Raw genomic sequence first — 17,478 nt, forward strand, 5'->3', positions numbered from 1 at the left:
ACAGACCAACAGACAGACCAACAGACAGGGCAAAAACAATATGTCCCCCACTACTATAGTGGGGGACATAACAAATCAGCTCAATATCTATAAGTGTTGCATAAAAAAACTCCGGAAAACAGTTATTATATAGACATTTTCTAAGTCCAAGGCCCGCAAATCAATTTTCCAGATCGAATTTCATACTTCATCTGTAGGGCATGTAGTTAGATGCACATACCAAAAATCAGCTCAATATCTGAAAGTGCTGCGTAAAAAAACATCCCGGAAAACGTTAATGTAAAAAAAACATTTCTATGTCCAAGGCCCATAACTTCGCTACAAATCACTGGACTTGAATGAATTTCACACATCATCTGCAGGGCATGTATGTAGATTCGCATATCAAAAATCATCTCAATATCTGAAAGCATTGCATACAAAACATATGGAAAACGGTTATTATAGAGAAAATTTTCATATCCACTTTTGTCTAAAATCTCCATGCCTTTTAGGTTCTATTAATAGAAGTTTCAACTTTGGATTACATCCATTCGAAAAATATTAGTTCCCTTTTCAAAAATGACCTGTACCTGGCAAATTTCATATTGAAATTACCTCCCTAAAAAGCTTATTACTTCCCTTGGCAAAAATTTAGATCTCTAAAAGGTCTGTATCTTTGTCAAAAATCAACCAACCAGAACGAATTTTACACTTCATGTAGGTAGACTCATATCGGCTAAATATTTTAAAGCACTGCATAAAAAACCTACGGAGAACAGACTGACGGACAAAAGCTAAATATTTTAAAGCACTGCATAAAAAACCTACGGAGAACAGACTAACGGACAGACAGACAGTGCGACTGCTATATGCCACCCTACCGGGGGCATAAAAATGTGACTGCCAAATGTTGTCAACCATCAAGCACTCTTGGTTATATACCCTATCATAATAAATCTAAAAGTTCTACCTACCTCCGCCCTCCTTGATATACGCCGTCAGGGCCGGAATCCCTTCTTCATCAAAGCCATACAAAACAAACGTCTTCCCAGCGAATATCTTGTCTCCTGGAATTGAGAACGATGAGAATCATCAATATTTATAAAATAACGTATAACTGTTCTATCAATGTGTAATCCATAGGATGAGGTTCAGAATAAAAGAAAGGCAAGGCTCGCCTGGCTTCTGTTTCATACGTGCCTAGCCTGATAATTTAACCCTTTAGCCTTTAGATATCTATTTTCACGCCTTTGTAGTCCCTCAGAAAATTTAATTTAATCAAAGACCTTTCTTACTAGATTCAAATTTTAAAGGATTCATTTTCAATCCTTAGATACGGATGTGCATCAAACAGCATAAAACCTGAACAGACTGTGAGCAGTGATCATATTTTCCCGCAACATCAATCGGTCCGGATATAAATGGGGAAAAAGTATCCGAAAATTTATGTCCGAAATCATGACAAATTACGTTAAAATATATACCATTGATTTTGCCATTCATGAAGGTGGTATAATAAATGTACAAGTAAAATTCCCTTAGGCATTTTTTTTAATAGAACGAGTTTACTCAACTGGTTTTATCATTTGCTATTTAATTGTTGTTTCGTTTGCTGTTTTATCAGACTTTTTCATAAGTCTATACCGATGTTTTAAATTGTTGTCCACTCGATAATAGCTTACAAACATGCACTGAACCAAACAAATGTCTGTGCGTAGGTTGGTTACTGACAATAACACACCAAACAAGATTTCTTTGAGAAACACAATGCCCCCCAGTAAGCCAAATATGAAGTTGCTATGTAGTTTATCAGGGTTGCCACCAACCTGATGAAATAAAATTCCCCACACAACATATACATGGTTAAACACATTGTTACGCGTGCTTTCAGGCGCTTCTTTTCGGAGTCTTGGTCTGACGTGCAATAAACCGGTCCTGACTGGTTTAGAGACTGCAGCGGCGACTAATGCTCCCCCCAAAATAAATTTTGGGGGAGCATAACAAGAGCACCGCATAACAACCTTCTGAGGAACGATGAAATGAAATTACGAACAAGTGTCAACTGTTACATCCCTTATTTTTAGAAAAAAGATTTGAGAATATAGCAAACCAACTTTTATTTGAATAACATAAATCTTTACTCAAATTAAAATATAAAGGCGTAGGTTAAAACTAAACCCATACATTCCAGAGTAGGTAAGCAGCTAGATATTCTCGCATGATTTCTTGGCTTCCTCAACTGACTTTTTTTCTCCTGGCAGTATTTGATGTAACATTATGCAGTCAATTTGTTTACTGATAATGACGATCACATATTTTATAGAAAATGTTTAAAGATAAATTCATGTTCTGTAATCAAATCCCTTATCAGTAAAACAAGGCAACAATTTTTCCCCATACATGGTGCAAACTGACACAGATTGAGCAATATTTAAAGGACACGTTCTTGATCGTTCTTGTTGATGCCCTGTGTTAGTGTCATTTTCTTTACAGATTAAGATGGAACAATATAACATAAATTGGTAAAAAAGTTCGCAATTTATTTTAACAAATATTAATAAAGCGAGACTTTACGACTTTTGTATGTGTTAAATTGTAATATGTTGATTAAAATATGTTACAATAACACAAAATAGGCAAGAAAAAATATACATTGAAGATGAATTTCATAAAATGCAGCAAAGACAAATTAGCGCCCTGAGCCGATTGTGACGAATATATTTCGTACATATTTTCCTGTGTAGCGTAATTACACATTGTTCGTGGAGAACACACAGTAACCAACAAAGTTCATTTCTGATTTCTTTGCGTTTTATTTCTGCTTATTAACACAACACAACGTTTCCAAAATGTTTGTCAAATACAAGATACATGCGAAGCCCGCAATGGGCCCATCCAGCGAAAGCCAGCAATAATGCGACTTGTATGTTCGGCCGTTTAAGTAAGACTGTCCTTCATACAACGCAGATGCCAATTTATACAATAATGGACAAATAAATTGGGTGACGGCTGTCTGGATGATTGACTTTAGCACGAGTTGAATTACCTGATACTGGATGGCTTTATGTGTGACTCTTGTGCATATATATGCCAATAATTAAGCGAGACCACGTTTGTTTAACTGCATATATGAAAGTTCACCTGTCATTTAACATGAAAATATACACAAATTAACAGTGCGCATGTGCTTACCATAGACATAACTAATTAGTGAACCCAGCCATGGGCAATAACTTGGTGCTTTTTTTTCGTCTAATTTGACGACGACATATGATGCCCATTTATGCATTTCTTCATGAAGACAGATATTATGTATTCAGTTACACCGAACAAGGAATATACATGAAATACACCAATTATGCGACATGAAATACATCAATTATGCGACACACCTCATTTTCATTAAAGAAAGATTTTATATTTTATGATTTAAAATCTTTAGAAAGATCAAATCCTGAATGACAAGTGTCTTACAATATCATGTATCAATGTTAAATGACGTTGATCGATTGTCCACGTAACACTACAGGCGTTGTTTGACTAGTGACCTCCTGTGCTGTCCATTCGAAGAAGGTATTGCCCGGGTTGAATATGTACCTGTTGCTGTCAAGTAGATGTCTTGGTTTGTTGTTTTCTGTCTATGTTGATTCATGGGTGATGTTATCTACCATTGCTGTCGTGAAGAAGCTCTATCTATCGCCAAGCTGTGTAGGCAAATCGCACGTGGTCGGTTGCACTCATCTGCGTATCAAGGTTCACATCGAGGCTGGATATGTCATCGTGGTTTCTGTTGTTTTTGTCGCTGAACCAGCCGTCATCACGTCGTTGTTTCTGTTGTTGAATCCATCGTGATATTGTCTCTGGATATGGTGTTGATGCGTACCGCGTTGCTTATAAATTGTGACGTATGTTAAAACCTTTGTGATCGCATTGTTGTTTCTGTTGTTGTTGATTGTACTTTTGTTCTTGGTTCCAGCGTCTTCATTTCTCTTGGGACATTAAGATCTTCTATTGGCCATAATGCTCACGAGGTATTAACTATAGCAGTGTTCTCCTTGATGTCTTAGGCCTCGGAAGTATCATTCCAAATGCGTTATCTACGCACGTCAAACAGTTGAACGGCTGCATCTACTCTATAGTGTTTAACGTCACAAGTATTGTGTCCAGTGTTGCGTCACTTGTTGTCCTTCGAAATCTTCTGTCGTTGGTCTTCTTTTAGCGATAGAACCAGGTATTCACTTTGAGAGTAAACGCCGTGATGTTCCATTCTAATTATGTTGTTTGTTTCTTCTATTCGTTGTGGAAGGCGTTGTCTCGCGAAGTCGCTCTTCTTCGGCGTTGTCTTCAAATCTCGATATTTTTATCTGCGTCGTGGTGATACAAGTATCAGTTGTTCAAAATCATGGCAAACATTTATAAATATCCCCTTAGTTATTGTTAAATATCGTCATGACAACTTTATGTGATATCTTATTCTAAAAAAATAAATTCTTTACAACGAAATAATATTAGTCAATTCCTCAAAACATACTTCGGATAAGTACATGACAGTTTGACATCTGACAAGCCATTTACTTAATATGACCTGTGTACCGCCTTAGGCTGTCATTTTACGCACGTGCAGCCGGTAAATTTTTGACAGGCGCGCGCCACTTTATTGACCTAGAGTAATGGGTAATGATAGACGTACCTGTTCATATCATGGTTTCATAAACCTCATCTTTATCACTATAGTTTTGCCGTTGGGCATAGATTTATTGACATGTTTGACCTGTGCACTTGTAAAAATGCGCAAATATGACAAGGCAGACTTTTATATATATGCATTCATAATATAAGAACACGTATCGGTATACTTCAAAATTCAGGTCTTTGCTCCTAATCGAACTACTCAAATAATTCTTATGCGACATCGCATCTTCTGTCCATAGCGTAATTTGCTTCGATGGCACAGGGATAGATTCTCTTACTCATGAGGACGCTAAGGTTATCAGAACCTCGGGCTCGGTATGTCCGAACGCTGATCAGTCAGCCGTGCTCATAAAATATAATTGTAACCCTTAAACAATTATATTAGAAATTTAATGCGTACATATCGTTATATTTTCACTGCGCTATACGCGTCAGATCGCATTAAATTCTTACTTAAAATTACTCAAGACCTTCAATATTACCGATATCCTACATATATTTGCAATCTACACAATGATGTATATACATATTTACATAATTTTTTTTTTAAGTGTCTGCCCTATTCATATTCGCAATTAACATTATTTTTCTTATTTCCTATTTTCTTTCTTTTACAATTCGGAAAACTATTTTTAAATTTTCCAATAATTTTATCTATTCGTCCTCTTTAATTTTCTTTATCATTCTTATAAACAAAACCCGCCTTATTTTCTTTATTAAAATAATAAACAAAACTGTCTTAAATAATCTAAATTCCTAAATTCTTAATTCTGCCAATGTAAAATACTAGGTAAATTCTTTGAATATTTGTATCATCTCCGAGTTTTTTTCTACTATATTAATAAATAAAACCACCGCCAAAGTTTCTTTATTAAAATAATAAACAAAACTATATAAGATATTATTATTTCCGTGTACGTTTTAATTAAATGGAACTTTACAAAAAATACCAACAATTTAAAATGGATTTGTGCGCAAAAAACGCACGTTCGTATACAATCTTTTTTATAATCATACACAATTTATATAAAATTCTTTAAATATTCTCAATGATTTGTTCGCCTCTAATTTCATTATTTCTATAACTCATAAAAATAATGTAAAACTCAAATATCTCTTTTTATTCTCAATTCACCGTTATTTATAAAAATGTACCGATAAATGCAAAATTGGCATGATTTTGATATTTGTAAAATTTGTTCGTACATAATTTATTATCAACACTATTATTTTTAACATGTAACTACACAAAATTCTTTAAAACAATTCTCAAAAATTTCGTTGTCATGACGCCTTTTACTTCCATTTTCTACTTTATAAATTTTGAAATTCCCTCTCCAAGTTTGCCATAATTGTTTTAAACAACTGACCTGAATTCATGTCGCGTTGTGGTTGTGATGTTTTCATTTTGTCGGCACGTGATCGCACTTGTGATCGTACTTCGGTCGTATCCATGGTACACGGCTCCATAAAATGTACTGTGTAGCGTAATTACACATTGTTCGTGGAGAACACACAGTAACCAACAAAGTTCATTTCTGATTTCTTTGCGTTTTATTTCTGCTTATTAACACAACACAACGTTTCCAAAATGTTTGTCAAATACAAGATACATGCGAAGCCCGCAATGGGCCCATCCAGCGAAAGCCAGCAATAATGCGACTTGTATGTTCGGCCGTTTAAGTAAGACTGTCCTTCATACAACGCAGATGCCAATTTATACAATAATGGACAAATAAATTGGGTGACGGCTGTCTGGATGATTGACTTTAGCACGAGTTGAATTACCTGATACTGGATGGCTTTATGTGTGACTCACACATCTTGTGCATATATATGCCAATAATTAAGCGAGACCACGTTTGTTTAACTGCATATATGAAAGTTCACCTGTCATTTAACATGAAAATATACACAAATTAACAGTGCGCATGTGCTTACCATAGACATAACTAATTAGTGAACCCAGCCATGGGCAATAACTTGGTGCTTTTTTTTCGTCTAATTTGACGACGACATATGATGCCCATTTATGCATTTCTTCATGAAGACAGATATTATGTATTCAGTTACACCGAACAAGGAATATACATGAAATACACCAATTATGCGACATGAAATACATCAATTATGCGACACCTACAATAAACGAAGCATTCATTTTTTTATTAGGTTCAGAGTAAGTGTTCATGTGTCGTATGAATATTTATCCAACTTTTACAGCGAATTCGATTGATTAAAGCCCCGTTGATTAAATATCATCTATAATCAACGGCAGGAAATGACGTCAATATTTCGACGAAATGACGTCATAAATCCAGCGAAATTATCCAGTCAAACTAATTTTGTTTAAACAAAAAAGGTTTACAAAATAAAAAGTGGGATAAATAGAATAATAGATTAGTGTTTTACCAAGGCTCGTGCTTTTTGTTTTCTAAGCCTCGCATGATAAACCTGATCTATAATCAACACTAACCTATTATTCTCTATATATCTTTGCAGGAAATTAAAATTATCCGTAAAACAAAATTTAGATTCACATCGTACATGCATGATATACATGCTGGCGAACTCCACTGTACAGACATTGTCGATTTCAGAATTAAATATCAGGCTTATTTCGCATTTTTCGACACATGTCCTTCTGTACTTTAATTTTAATTTATATTGAAATATATGTATAATAAGTTTTTACACGTTTTATATAAATTCATAAATATTTGACAAAATCGTACAATCTCGGGTTTAAAATGGAAATAATACAGTTTATGAAATGACATAAAATAAATATTAAACAAAGATACGCATGTCTATTAAAACATGCCTACTTAAAATAATATACAGATTAAAAAAACAGTAAAAGCATATTACGATACCATACAATATGTACTGCTATATATTTGTATAATTTGTAGTTACCGGTATATGTCTGTTTTTGTTTAATTTAAATTTGTTGCTGTATTAATTTCTTTTAGTTATATCACTGACTTATGTCAGTCAACCTTCTCACAAAATATGTGAACAAGTCCCTTCAAAATCTTACACTTTCTTCCTTCCATGGCCATCCCAGCCCATATGACAATAAAAATGACCCACAGGTCAGTACAGGGGCAAGGTGGGAGCCATCCTTAACATGGTTAGAAGAGGCAGAATGAAAAAAACAATGAACAATTATTCAAAGCAAAGTTAAATATATCAATATGCTTAAATGTATTTTGAAACAAATTTAATTAGAGTAAGGTCGGGTAATATCGTCCCGTGGTATTTATTGCACATATTTAAATTATAGTTATTTCTTTAACGTATTTGATAAAACTAATGTCATTGATGATGACACCATACATCTTGCATTTTTTCTAAGAACGACTTCTACCAGATTCATTAAGCGCTTTTTGTTTTCGATCGATGAAAATCACACCGTATCTTAATGCGAGCGTCTTATCAATATCTGTAAGGAAGGTACCAAAAATTGTTAGTCACAAAACATCTGTTTAATGCTATAAATAAAGTGCTGAAAAAGTGAGAATTAATAGTTTGTATCCTTTATATAATGACTGTTAATCGTTAATGCCAAAAAAATCACCGTTGTCTATTTACTTGGATGGTCGAACATTACCACTCAGAATTGTCAATTGTGTAACAATATCGTCCATGCTGAAGTAAGTACAGTCAAACCTGAATTCAGCGGTCAGTCTAGGGAAATGATCAAAGTGACCGTTGTCCACAGGTGACCGTTGAATTCGGATCACAATTTTAAGAAGGTTGGTCAGTTGGTAGTATTACTACGTCGTTACCCCACCCAGTCGTTTGCATACAGTGTAAAACAAATGCTAATTGCATAAACAAAGCATAATAACAGCATTAACTTACGCGTGTACATTGAATAATAGAGAATAATATCTTTTAGATTGATTTAATTTCATATTGTTAAATTAAACAATGACTTTATCAACGCTGGTATAATTGTTTACTCATGCATCTCATTGATTCAGTAAATAAAGCTTGTCACGTTCCGTTGACGTCACGTCCGTAAAAGTCTAAAAAGCGGATTCGGTGTCATAAACCGATAGTACGGTGTAATTGTACCGTTCTAATTCAAAGAAATAGCGGTCATTTAATTTAGCGATAATTACTTTCAACAAGTCATAAACTCTGACATATTTTCTTTTGAAGATACCCCCACAATTATCCCCGGAAAAGATACCTTCTCAACACCTTATAATTTGTTTACTCACAGCGGGCCACTTTTATAATATCATAGACAATTACCGCTTTCAGACGCTTTAAACGCAAAATAGACGGACAAATAATGTGCTGTGTTTTTAATTTTCGCGACTCAAGACGACTGACGCGTGACCGTTGATTTCGGGTCAAACATGAATTTCGGAGTGGAATATAGTGGCCGTTGGCCGTTATGGTCAGGTGGCCGTTAAATTCAAGTGTAATATAGAGTGTTTTTCGTCGGGGGGATTCCAGACTGACCGTTGTATGCAGGTGACCGGTAAATTCAGGTGGCCGTTAGGTCAGTTTCAACTGTATACCCAAACTATATATTACCCCTTTTAGTATGCAGAATCATGGCAAAGATACTAAGACAAAAAATATTCAGATGCCAATTAAAAATTGCTTTAACTATGGCAAAGAGTGGCGCTGTGTCAAAGCGGAAGGAATCAGAAAAGTTTGCAACTACCGATTCCACTGTGAAAGATGCTTGTAACTCAACTGTACAATGTTTCTTTGAATTGCTTTTTGATTTTGTTCAGAACAAATTTTGTTAAAGAAAAATATAACAGAAACCTTCAATTTCAGTACAAGAATTTGATTTTTTTTAATAACTTGTTAGGTGGACGATAACTACCTCAAGTGTCCGAAAACTGCCAACAAACACCTTGTATTTTTGTTAGTGAATTCTTGCATCAAACACGTTAAGACTATTGTAAGCATATCGGCATTTTAACGTTCAACTGTAAAATAACCTCAGTGTACAAATTGATTGCGAATAAATCGCAAGTTAGTGACATTAAATGCAAAAACAATGTTAAATGGGCGATAACTACTCACTTTACTCTAGTTAATATTAAATGATTGAGAATATACTAAATTTATACAGACATGTGTGCATTCATATTTAGATGTACAGTGGCATAGAGATGACATTTACTCCTCTTTTTTATAAACTGCACTCCTCTTTTTCTATCTCGTTCCCACGACATAACTAGAGGGAATGAGTTAACTATGTCGTGGGAATTATTTATTAAGTCGAGAGAACGAGATACAAAAAAGAGTAGTGCAAAACTAAATAAATGAAGAGTGCAATGAAAAAAGAGCAGTGCATTAAATAAAGGAAAGTGCATTAAACACTTTACTGCACCGCAATTTGTTTCGTTGCACTCCTCTTTTATTTAGTTTTGCACTCTTTTTTTCTATCTCGATCGTTCCCTTAACTTAGTAAGTTGTCCCACATTATAGCTTACTCGTTCCCACGAGTTAGTAAGTCGTTCCCTTGAGATAGTTAAAATGCTCTCTTCTTTTGTTTAATGCACCCCTCATATATTTACTGCACCGCTCTTTTTTGATTGCACGCCTCTTTCATTTAGTTGTGCACTCCTGTTTTTTCTATATCGTTCACTCGACTAAGCTGACTGTTCCCACGAGTTCGAGTTAGTAGGTTGTTCTCTCAAGTAAGTATGTCGTTGGAACGAGATAGAAAAAAGAGGAGTGCAATGTAAAACAAGAGGAGTGATTAACAAAAAGGAGTGAATGTCACCTATATGCCAACATACTACTTATGATCAATACATGCATCTTACTGGAACGTTTTGAACAACATTTAAACAACTGCTGTAGAGAATCACTATGCATTTACATAGCATCAATTTACATAACCTAAGTGACAAGGTGGTTCAGAATATAATAAGTAGTTTTTGGTCTATCGATGTGTTTAAAAGGATGTTGTCCCTGGAGTGCGGAATGTAAAGACTCCAGGATCATAATTAACATGGATGTTAGTCAATATATATAATATGAAACCTATTGGCATTGCATTTTGAATGCGCTGATGTTGAATATTATGTTGATATTTATAAAATCTATATAACCCATGCGACCCTAAACCATTCAGGCTATATTTCATTTGACTAAGTTAAAACAATCAAAGCATTTATAGTGTTCATAAGCTTTTTCTTATATTTGACATGGTAACCTAAGTTTTGAATACACTTTACTTAGATTTCATCTTTGTTGTGATATTGTGATGATACAAATTCTTACCAAATGTGATCAACATTTAGTCATAAGGGTAGCTTCTACAGTTGTTACACCATTTAGCGTAACCTTTAATCTGTTGACCAGGTTTTTGATATCAATTGGCCCAAATTTTACTTTGATTTAAATATTGTTGAGATAAACATTTTTACTTTTATATTTTATTTGGCCTTAACCGAAAATCGATGTTTGCTTTATTAGATCTGTACTGTAACTTTGCTCTACTTTGCTGTCGGTGTCATGAACTGTAATGAAATCATTGTAGGTCCCGAATTTTATGGTATGAAAGTATTAAACTTTGCATGTTTTGTTGATTTACCCAGACAAAATGGACATGAGTTAATTAGAAGCCAATTAATAATTGTCTTCGTGAGGTAATCACCAACGTCGGTTTGGAGTTCCGATGGATAGGAATTAATTACAAGCATCAGAATAACAAACCGTTGGTTATTACCTTAACAAACAACGTAAGCTATATATAATTTTAGAATCTAACATGATTGTTTATACATAATATACTCTTTTTCCACAAAAAATACATACATTTTTTTTCATGACGACAACACACTTAAATGATAAAAACTTTTGTCAGGTTCATTAAGATTATTTGAGGAAATTACATTCAATAAAAATATTAAGCTAATCATGCAAAATGTATACCAAGTAAACAGGTTTAGTAACTTATGTATGAACATTTTACTACTTAAATGTGGTTTTACTGGGCCGAATGCAGAAATGATATGTTTGTCAAACGTCTCCTATATCACATATTTAAGGAGGCACATTTTACTTAACTGAACATCTGGGAATTTCTTGAATTACCATGACAACAGAGGGCTCTCTTTCCTTTTTTGTGAAGTAAAAGTAAGACGCTCAATTTATTTGGAAAAAAAATCCCACAAATTTCAAAATTGTGAGAAATTTAGTCACAAACTCCTCAAAATTTTACAAACAATATTCACATACTTGTAGAAATTGTAAAATGATGATTTTTATGCATAGGTATAGAAAAATATTTTCATTGGCTGGACACTTTTGCTTTCGAAAAATAAAATCATACATCATATGAGCAACTAAATTCTGACAGGTTTAACTGTATCTTCAATGATCCATAGTCAATACTTTTGACAAACATTAAAATGTTTGTCTATGTGATATCTGTTGCGTGGCTAGACACATTAGTTATACATTGAAATTTAGTTCTCGTGTGAGAAATGTAAGCCATATAATTTTTCCAAGTTTAAACCCTTTGTCAATAACAATTGTGCCATGTCACATGCGCATAGGATTCCCTATAAATCATACATATTAACAATATTTGACATGAAAATGCAATTTAATCTATTTGAAAAGAAATTATTCAAGCTTTAAAGAAAATTTACACATATAAACGGATAAGAATAGGAAAATATACTCCAAATTGCTGCCCTTGCCTCGCTCTCTGCCAGTACTACATTACTCAAGTGTTTTCACTTTCGTCACATGATCTTTCTGATTCAAGGTATTTCCGTTGTAAAAGTGCATGCTTAAATCTTACTGTGATATCTTTAAAGTGACTCCTAATTCAAACAAATCTGGATCCCCATGCTGACTTTTTAAACAAAGGATCTCAAGTTTTACTATACAATTTACTGACGGTCCAATGCACTGGTGTGGTTTTTTAGCCGAACTAACGTTACAACACTGGTTTCACCAGTTTCATACTTGTAATTCCTTAACAACAAGCAATATCGTTGAATTGATATTCCCCTTCTCCTCATTTATATATAGACACCTATGAAGTTTCATGTTAAAAAACTTAAATAGTTTCTGAGATATAGCTCTAAAAAGTTTGTGACACACAAACGGATGAATTGTACTTTTGAATATAAAATGTCTGTTAAATGTCAAACAACTTACAAAGGCTGGTTTTGTAAAATAGCTGTGGATATATTAGATTTGTGAAATCTTGCATCAAAACTGTGAGATGGCTGACCCAGGCCACACGCAAAGAAGGAAAAAAGCCCTACAACATTTACAGGTTTTGATAGCAGAATAACTCCATAATGTATTGCAGTATAACCACATGATTTGTCGAAAAATAACCTTTAATTTCAAAATCTGTCTACATAATATAGGTAAGGGTGGTGGAAGAATGATAATCAATTAAAGCAAAGTTAAAAATGATTCTGTAAATTGCAGTGGAATTGTAAACTTGTTTAAATCCACTTTATACTGCAATTTGAACCACAATGTTTGCTCATGCCATTTTAACAAGAGGGCCTGAAAGGCCCAAGGTATCCCCCGCAACATATGCTTTGTTTGAGGATGGGTGCAAATTGGACGGATGAACATAATGATGGACGGACGGAGGACAATAACACAAAACTAAGACAAAGGAAGGTTCTAAAGCTATGCCAAACCGCTTCCAAGTTATGGCTCCGACACAAAAGTGCCTATAGTAAAAAGCATTTTTTCAAGATACAAAGGGCCATAAGTCTGTTTTTAACAGATGGTGTACAATGCCATTTGGCGTGCATCATTCTCTTATGCATATATATATACTCATATCAAGTTTAAATGAAATCCGCCAATTAAGCACTTCCAAGATATGGCTCTGGACACAAAAGTGCCGGACGGACAGCCGGACGGACGGGCAACGCCAAAACAATATCCCTCCGCCCCTGGTGCGGGAATATATTCATACCAAGTTTCAAAGAAATCCGCCAAAGCGCTTCCAAGATATGGCTCCGGACACAAAAATGCCTATAGTAAAAAGCATTTTTTCAAGATACAAAGGGCCATAAGTCTGTTTTTAACAGATGGTGTACAATGCCATTTGGCGTGCATCATCCTCTTATGCATATATATACTCATACCAAGTTTAAATGAAATCCGCCAAAGCACTTCAAGATATGGCTCCGGACACAAAAGTGCCTATAGTAAAAAGCATTTTTTCAAGATACAAAGGGCCATAAGTCTGTTTTAAACAGATGGTGTACAATGCCATTTGGCGTGCATCATCCTCTTATGCATATATATACTCATACCAAGTTTCAATGAAATCCGCCAAAGAACTTCCAAGATATGGCTCCGGACACTAAAAAGCATTTTTTCAAGATACAAAGGGCCATAAGTCTGTTTTTAACAGATGGTGTACAATGCCATTTGGCGTGCATCATCCTCTTATGCATATATATACTCATACCAAGTTTAAATGAAATCCACCAAAGAACTTCCAAGATATGGCTCCGGACACAAAAGTGCCGGCCGGACGGACGGACGGACAGCCGGACGGACAACGCCAAAACAATATCCATCCGCCTCTGGCAGGGGATAATAAGGCAAAAGGAAATTATTGCTTATATTGAGGTATAAAAACCATTGAAAACAAATGATAAAAAATTTATATGCAGAAATATGCCATAGATGATCTAGAAGATAACATAGCACATGTATGTATTCTATATGATTAAACTATATATGTCAGTCAATTACAAATAATTTGCAAAGTATCTTGTGGAGCTTGCTTAAAATTGTATAATAAGTGTACGAACTGAATGTTCTAAAAACAAACCTCTTTAACCATTTGTGGGTTTTCATACTCAGAATGCTTTTTCCAAGTATATAATCACAATGATGGTATTGTTTAGTTGAGTGTGTCTTTCAAAAATCACTTTTAGTTTCCATTAAACATTTCTCATTATGAATAAAATCTTCCTTGTTGAGGAGAACACTTCTAGTTATTAACTAGTGGTTGAAGTATGCATTCATGACTCTGTATTGAACCACTTGAGAACAATCTACCATTCATCCTCCTCGAGTCTGAATGTTAAATTATTATAAAGTGTTTTTGGAAGAGAGCATAACAAAATTGCCAACTAAACTGTTTTTTATAGATTAAACAATGTCTAGCATTAATATTTCATGCACAGTAAATTGTGGCCTTCAATTGTTTGCGTAAAATCTACTTAAGTTTACATGGAAGGCAGATTGTTTGTGTGAAATCGACTAATGGCGACATGGGAGGAAGATGCAAATAGCATGAACATACATGAACATGTGCGCAATTATATCTGCCATCAATTTTCTTGCTGCATACAAGTATGGAAAGTAATCTAGATCAAAACCTCTGGATAAGACAGCTACAGTAAAACAAGAAGGTCAACACACACCCTTGTTGACTGTGAGTACTTAAATAGTGGATGGCTGGAAATAGCAATTAATAACAAGAGCACCGCCTTGCGGGTGCAGACCGCTCATCTATTTTCTTTTTATAGGTGAAGGGACTCTCATTTTCAATCACAAAGGAGGGAGGGGTGGAGTGAAGAGGGGTGTAAAGTGTGGGGGCGTGGACATTTATTACATTATCTTCCAAAAATGAGGAAAAAAAATGCAAAAAAAAAAATGAAGAGGGGGGGGGGGTGGGGGAGGGGGGATTTCTTAAGTGCGATGGTTGGACGGTATTTCAAACATAAAATAATAAAAATAAATATTTGGTTTTTTTAACCGTTTAAAAAATAATAATTTGGGTGGGTGGGGTGGGGGGGGGGGTATAGTGTGAGGTTGTGGTGGTCATTTGTGAGATGATCTTAAAAAAAAAAAAAAAAAAAATAGGGGGGGGGGGGAATGGGGGGGGGGGGGGGGAATTGGGGGGTATTCTTGGGTGCGATGGTTGGACGGTATTTCAAACATAAAATAATAAAAATAAATATTTGTGTTTTTTAACCGTTTCAAAAAAAAATTGGGGGTGGGGGTGGGGTGGGGTATAGTATAGTGTGAGGGTGTGGTGGTCATTTGTGAGATGATACTAGAAACAAAAAATTAGGGGGGGGGAATTCGGGGGGGGGGGGGGGGGGGGAGAGGGGGTATTCTTGGGTGCGATGGTTGGACGGTATTTCAAACATAAAATAATAAAAATAAATATTTGTGTTTTTTAACCGTTTCAAAAAAAAAATTGGGGGGGGGGTGGGGTGGGGGTGTGGGTATAGTATAGTGTGAGGGTGTGGTGGTCATTTGTGAGATGATTTAAAAAAAAATAAAAAAAATTAGGGGGGGATTCGGGGGGGGGGGGGGTGGGGGGGTATAGTATAGTGTGAGGGTATGGTGGTCATTTGTGAGATGATCTTAAAAAAAAAAAATAGGGGGGGGGATTCGGGGGAGGAAGGAGGGGGGGGGTGGGGGGGTATTCTTGGGTGCAATGGTTGGACGGTATTTCAAACATAAAATAATAAAAACATTTTTGTTTTTAACCGTTTCAAAAAAAACAATTTGGGTGGGTGGGGTGGGGTGGGGGGGGGGTATAGTATAGTGTGAGGGTGTGGTGGTCATTTGTGAGATGATCTTAAAAAAAAAAAATAGGGGGGGGGGAGGGGGGAGGGCACAGGGGATGGTTTGGGTGGAGTCTATTGTGGTATGTCAGAGGTAAGAGTAGTTTTGTCAAAGTATCAATCAAATCTAATCATAAATAAAGAAGTAATGGCATTTTTAGCAAAATTTAATAATTTGACATTGAGGGTCAAGGTCATTCAAAGGTCAAGGTAAAATTCAACTTGCCAGGTACAGTAACCTCATGATAGCATGAAAGTATTTGAAGTTTGAAAGCAATAGCCTTGATACTTTAGAAGTAAAGTGGATTGAAACACAAAATTTAACCATAAATTCAAAGTTACTAAGTCAAAAAAGGGCCATAATTCCGTAAAGATGACAACCAGAGTTATGCAACTTGTCCTTTTACTGTACCCTTATGATAGTTTGCGAGTGTACCAAGTATGAAAGCAATATCTATGATAGTTTAGGGGTCAAGTGGACCAAAACACAAAACTTAAATTTTCAATTTTCTAAGTATAAAGGGCCCATAATTATGTCCAAATGCCAGTCAGAGTTACATAACTTTGCCTGCACAGTCCCCTTATGATAGTTAATAAGTGTTGCAAGTATGAAAGCAATAGCTTTGATACTGTAGGAATAAAGTGGACCTAAACACAAAACTTTTCCAAATTTTCAATTTTCTAAGTATAAAAAGGGCACATAATTCTGTCAAAATGCCAGTCAGAGTTACATAACTTTGCCTGCACAGTCCCCTTATGATAGTTAGTAAGTGTTGCAAGTGTGAAAGCAAAAGCTTTGATACTTAAGGAATAAAATGGACCTTAACACAAAACTTAACCAAAATTTTCAATTTTCTTAGTATAAATAGGGCACATAATTCTGTCAAAATGCACGCCAGAGTTATCTAACTTTGCCTGCCCAATCCCCTCATGATAGTAAGTAAGTGTACCAAGTTTGAATGCAATAGCATTAATACTTTCTGAGAAAAGTGGACCTAAACGCAAAACTTAACCGGACGCCGACGCCAACGCCGACGCCAAGGTGAAGACAATAGCTCATAATTTTTTTTCAAATAAATAGATGAGCTAAAAATTGCATCCGTTTTCTGAATTAGTGGCTCTTGACTGACTTCATAGAAATACATGTTGAACAAGAGGGCCTGAAAGGCCCAAGGTATCCCCCGCAACATATGCTTTGTTTGAGGATGGGTGCAAATTGGACGGATGAACA

The 17,478-nt window shown here is 35.2% G+C and overlaps 1 protein-coding gene across 1 annotated transcript in view; it reads right to left on the reverse strand.

The window, feature by feature from the left end:
• The window catches only part of LOC127859749 (DNA topoisomerase 2-binding protein 1-like), a 107,577-nt gene extending 106,275 nt beyond the window's left edge, over positions 1 to 1,302 (reverse strand). Inside the window, exons 1-2 of the mRNA XM_052397257.1 lie at positions 1,278 to 1,302; positions 957 to 1,049 (exon numbers count right to left, since the gene is read on the reverse strand). Of these exons, the coding sequence (XP_052253217.1) occupies positions 957 to 1,049; positions 1,278 to 1,302 (118 nt within the window). The remainder of the gene's footprint in view (positions 1 to 956; positions 1,050 to 1,277) is intronic.
• Positions 1,303 to 17,478: the final 16,176 nt, after the last annotated feature.

Source organism: Dreissena polymorpha, chromosome 15 (genome assembly GCF_020536995.1).
Source record: "Dreissena polymorpha isolate Duluth1 chromosome 15, UMN_Dpol_1.0, whole genome shotgun sequence".
Classification (NCBI taxonomy): Eukaryota; Metazoa; Mollusca; class Bivalvia; order Myida; family Dreissenidae; genus Dreissena; species Dreissena polymorpha.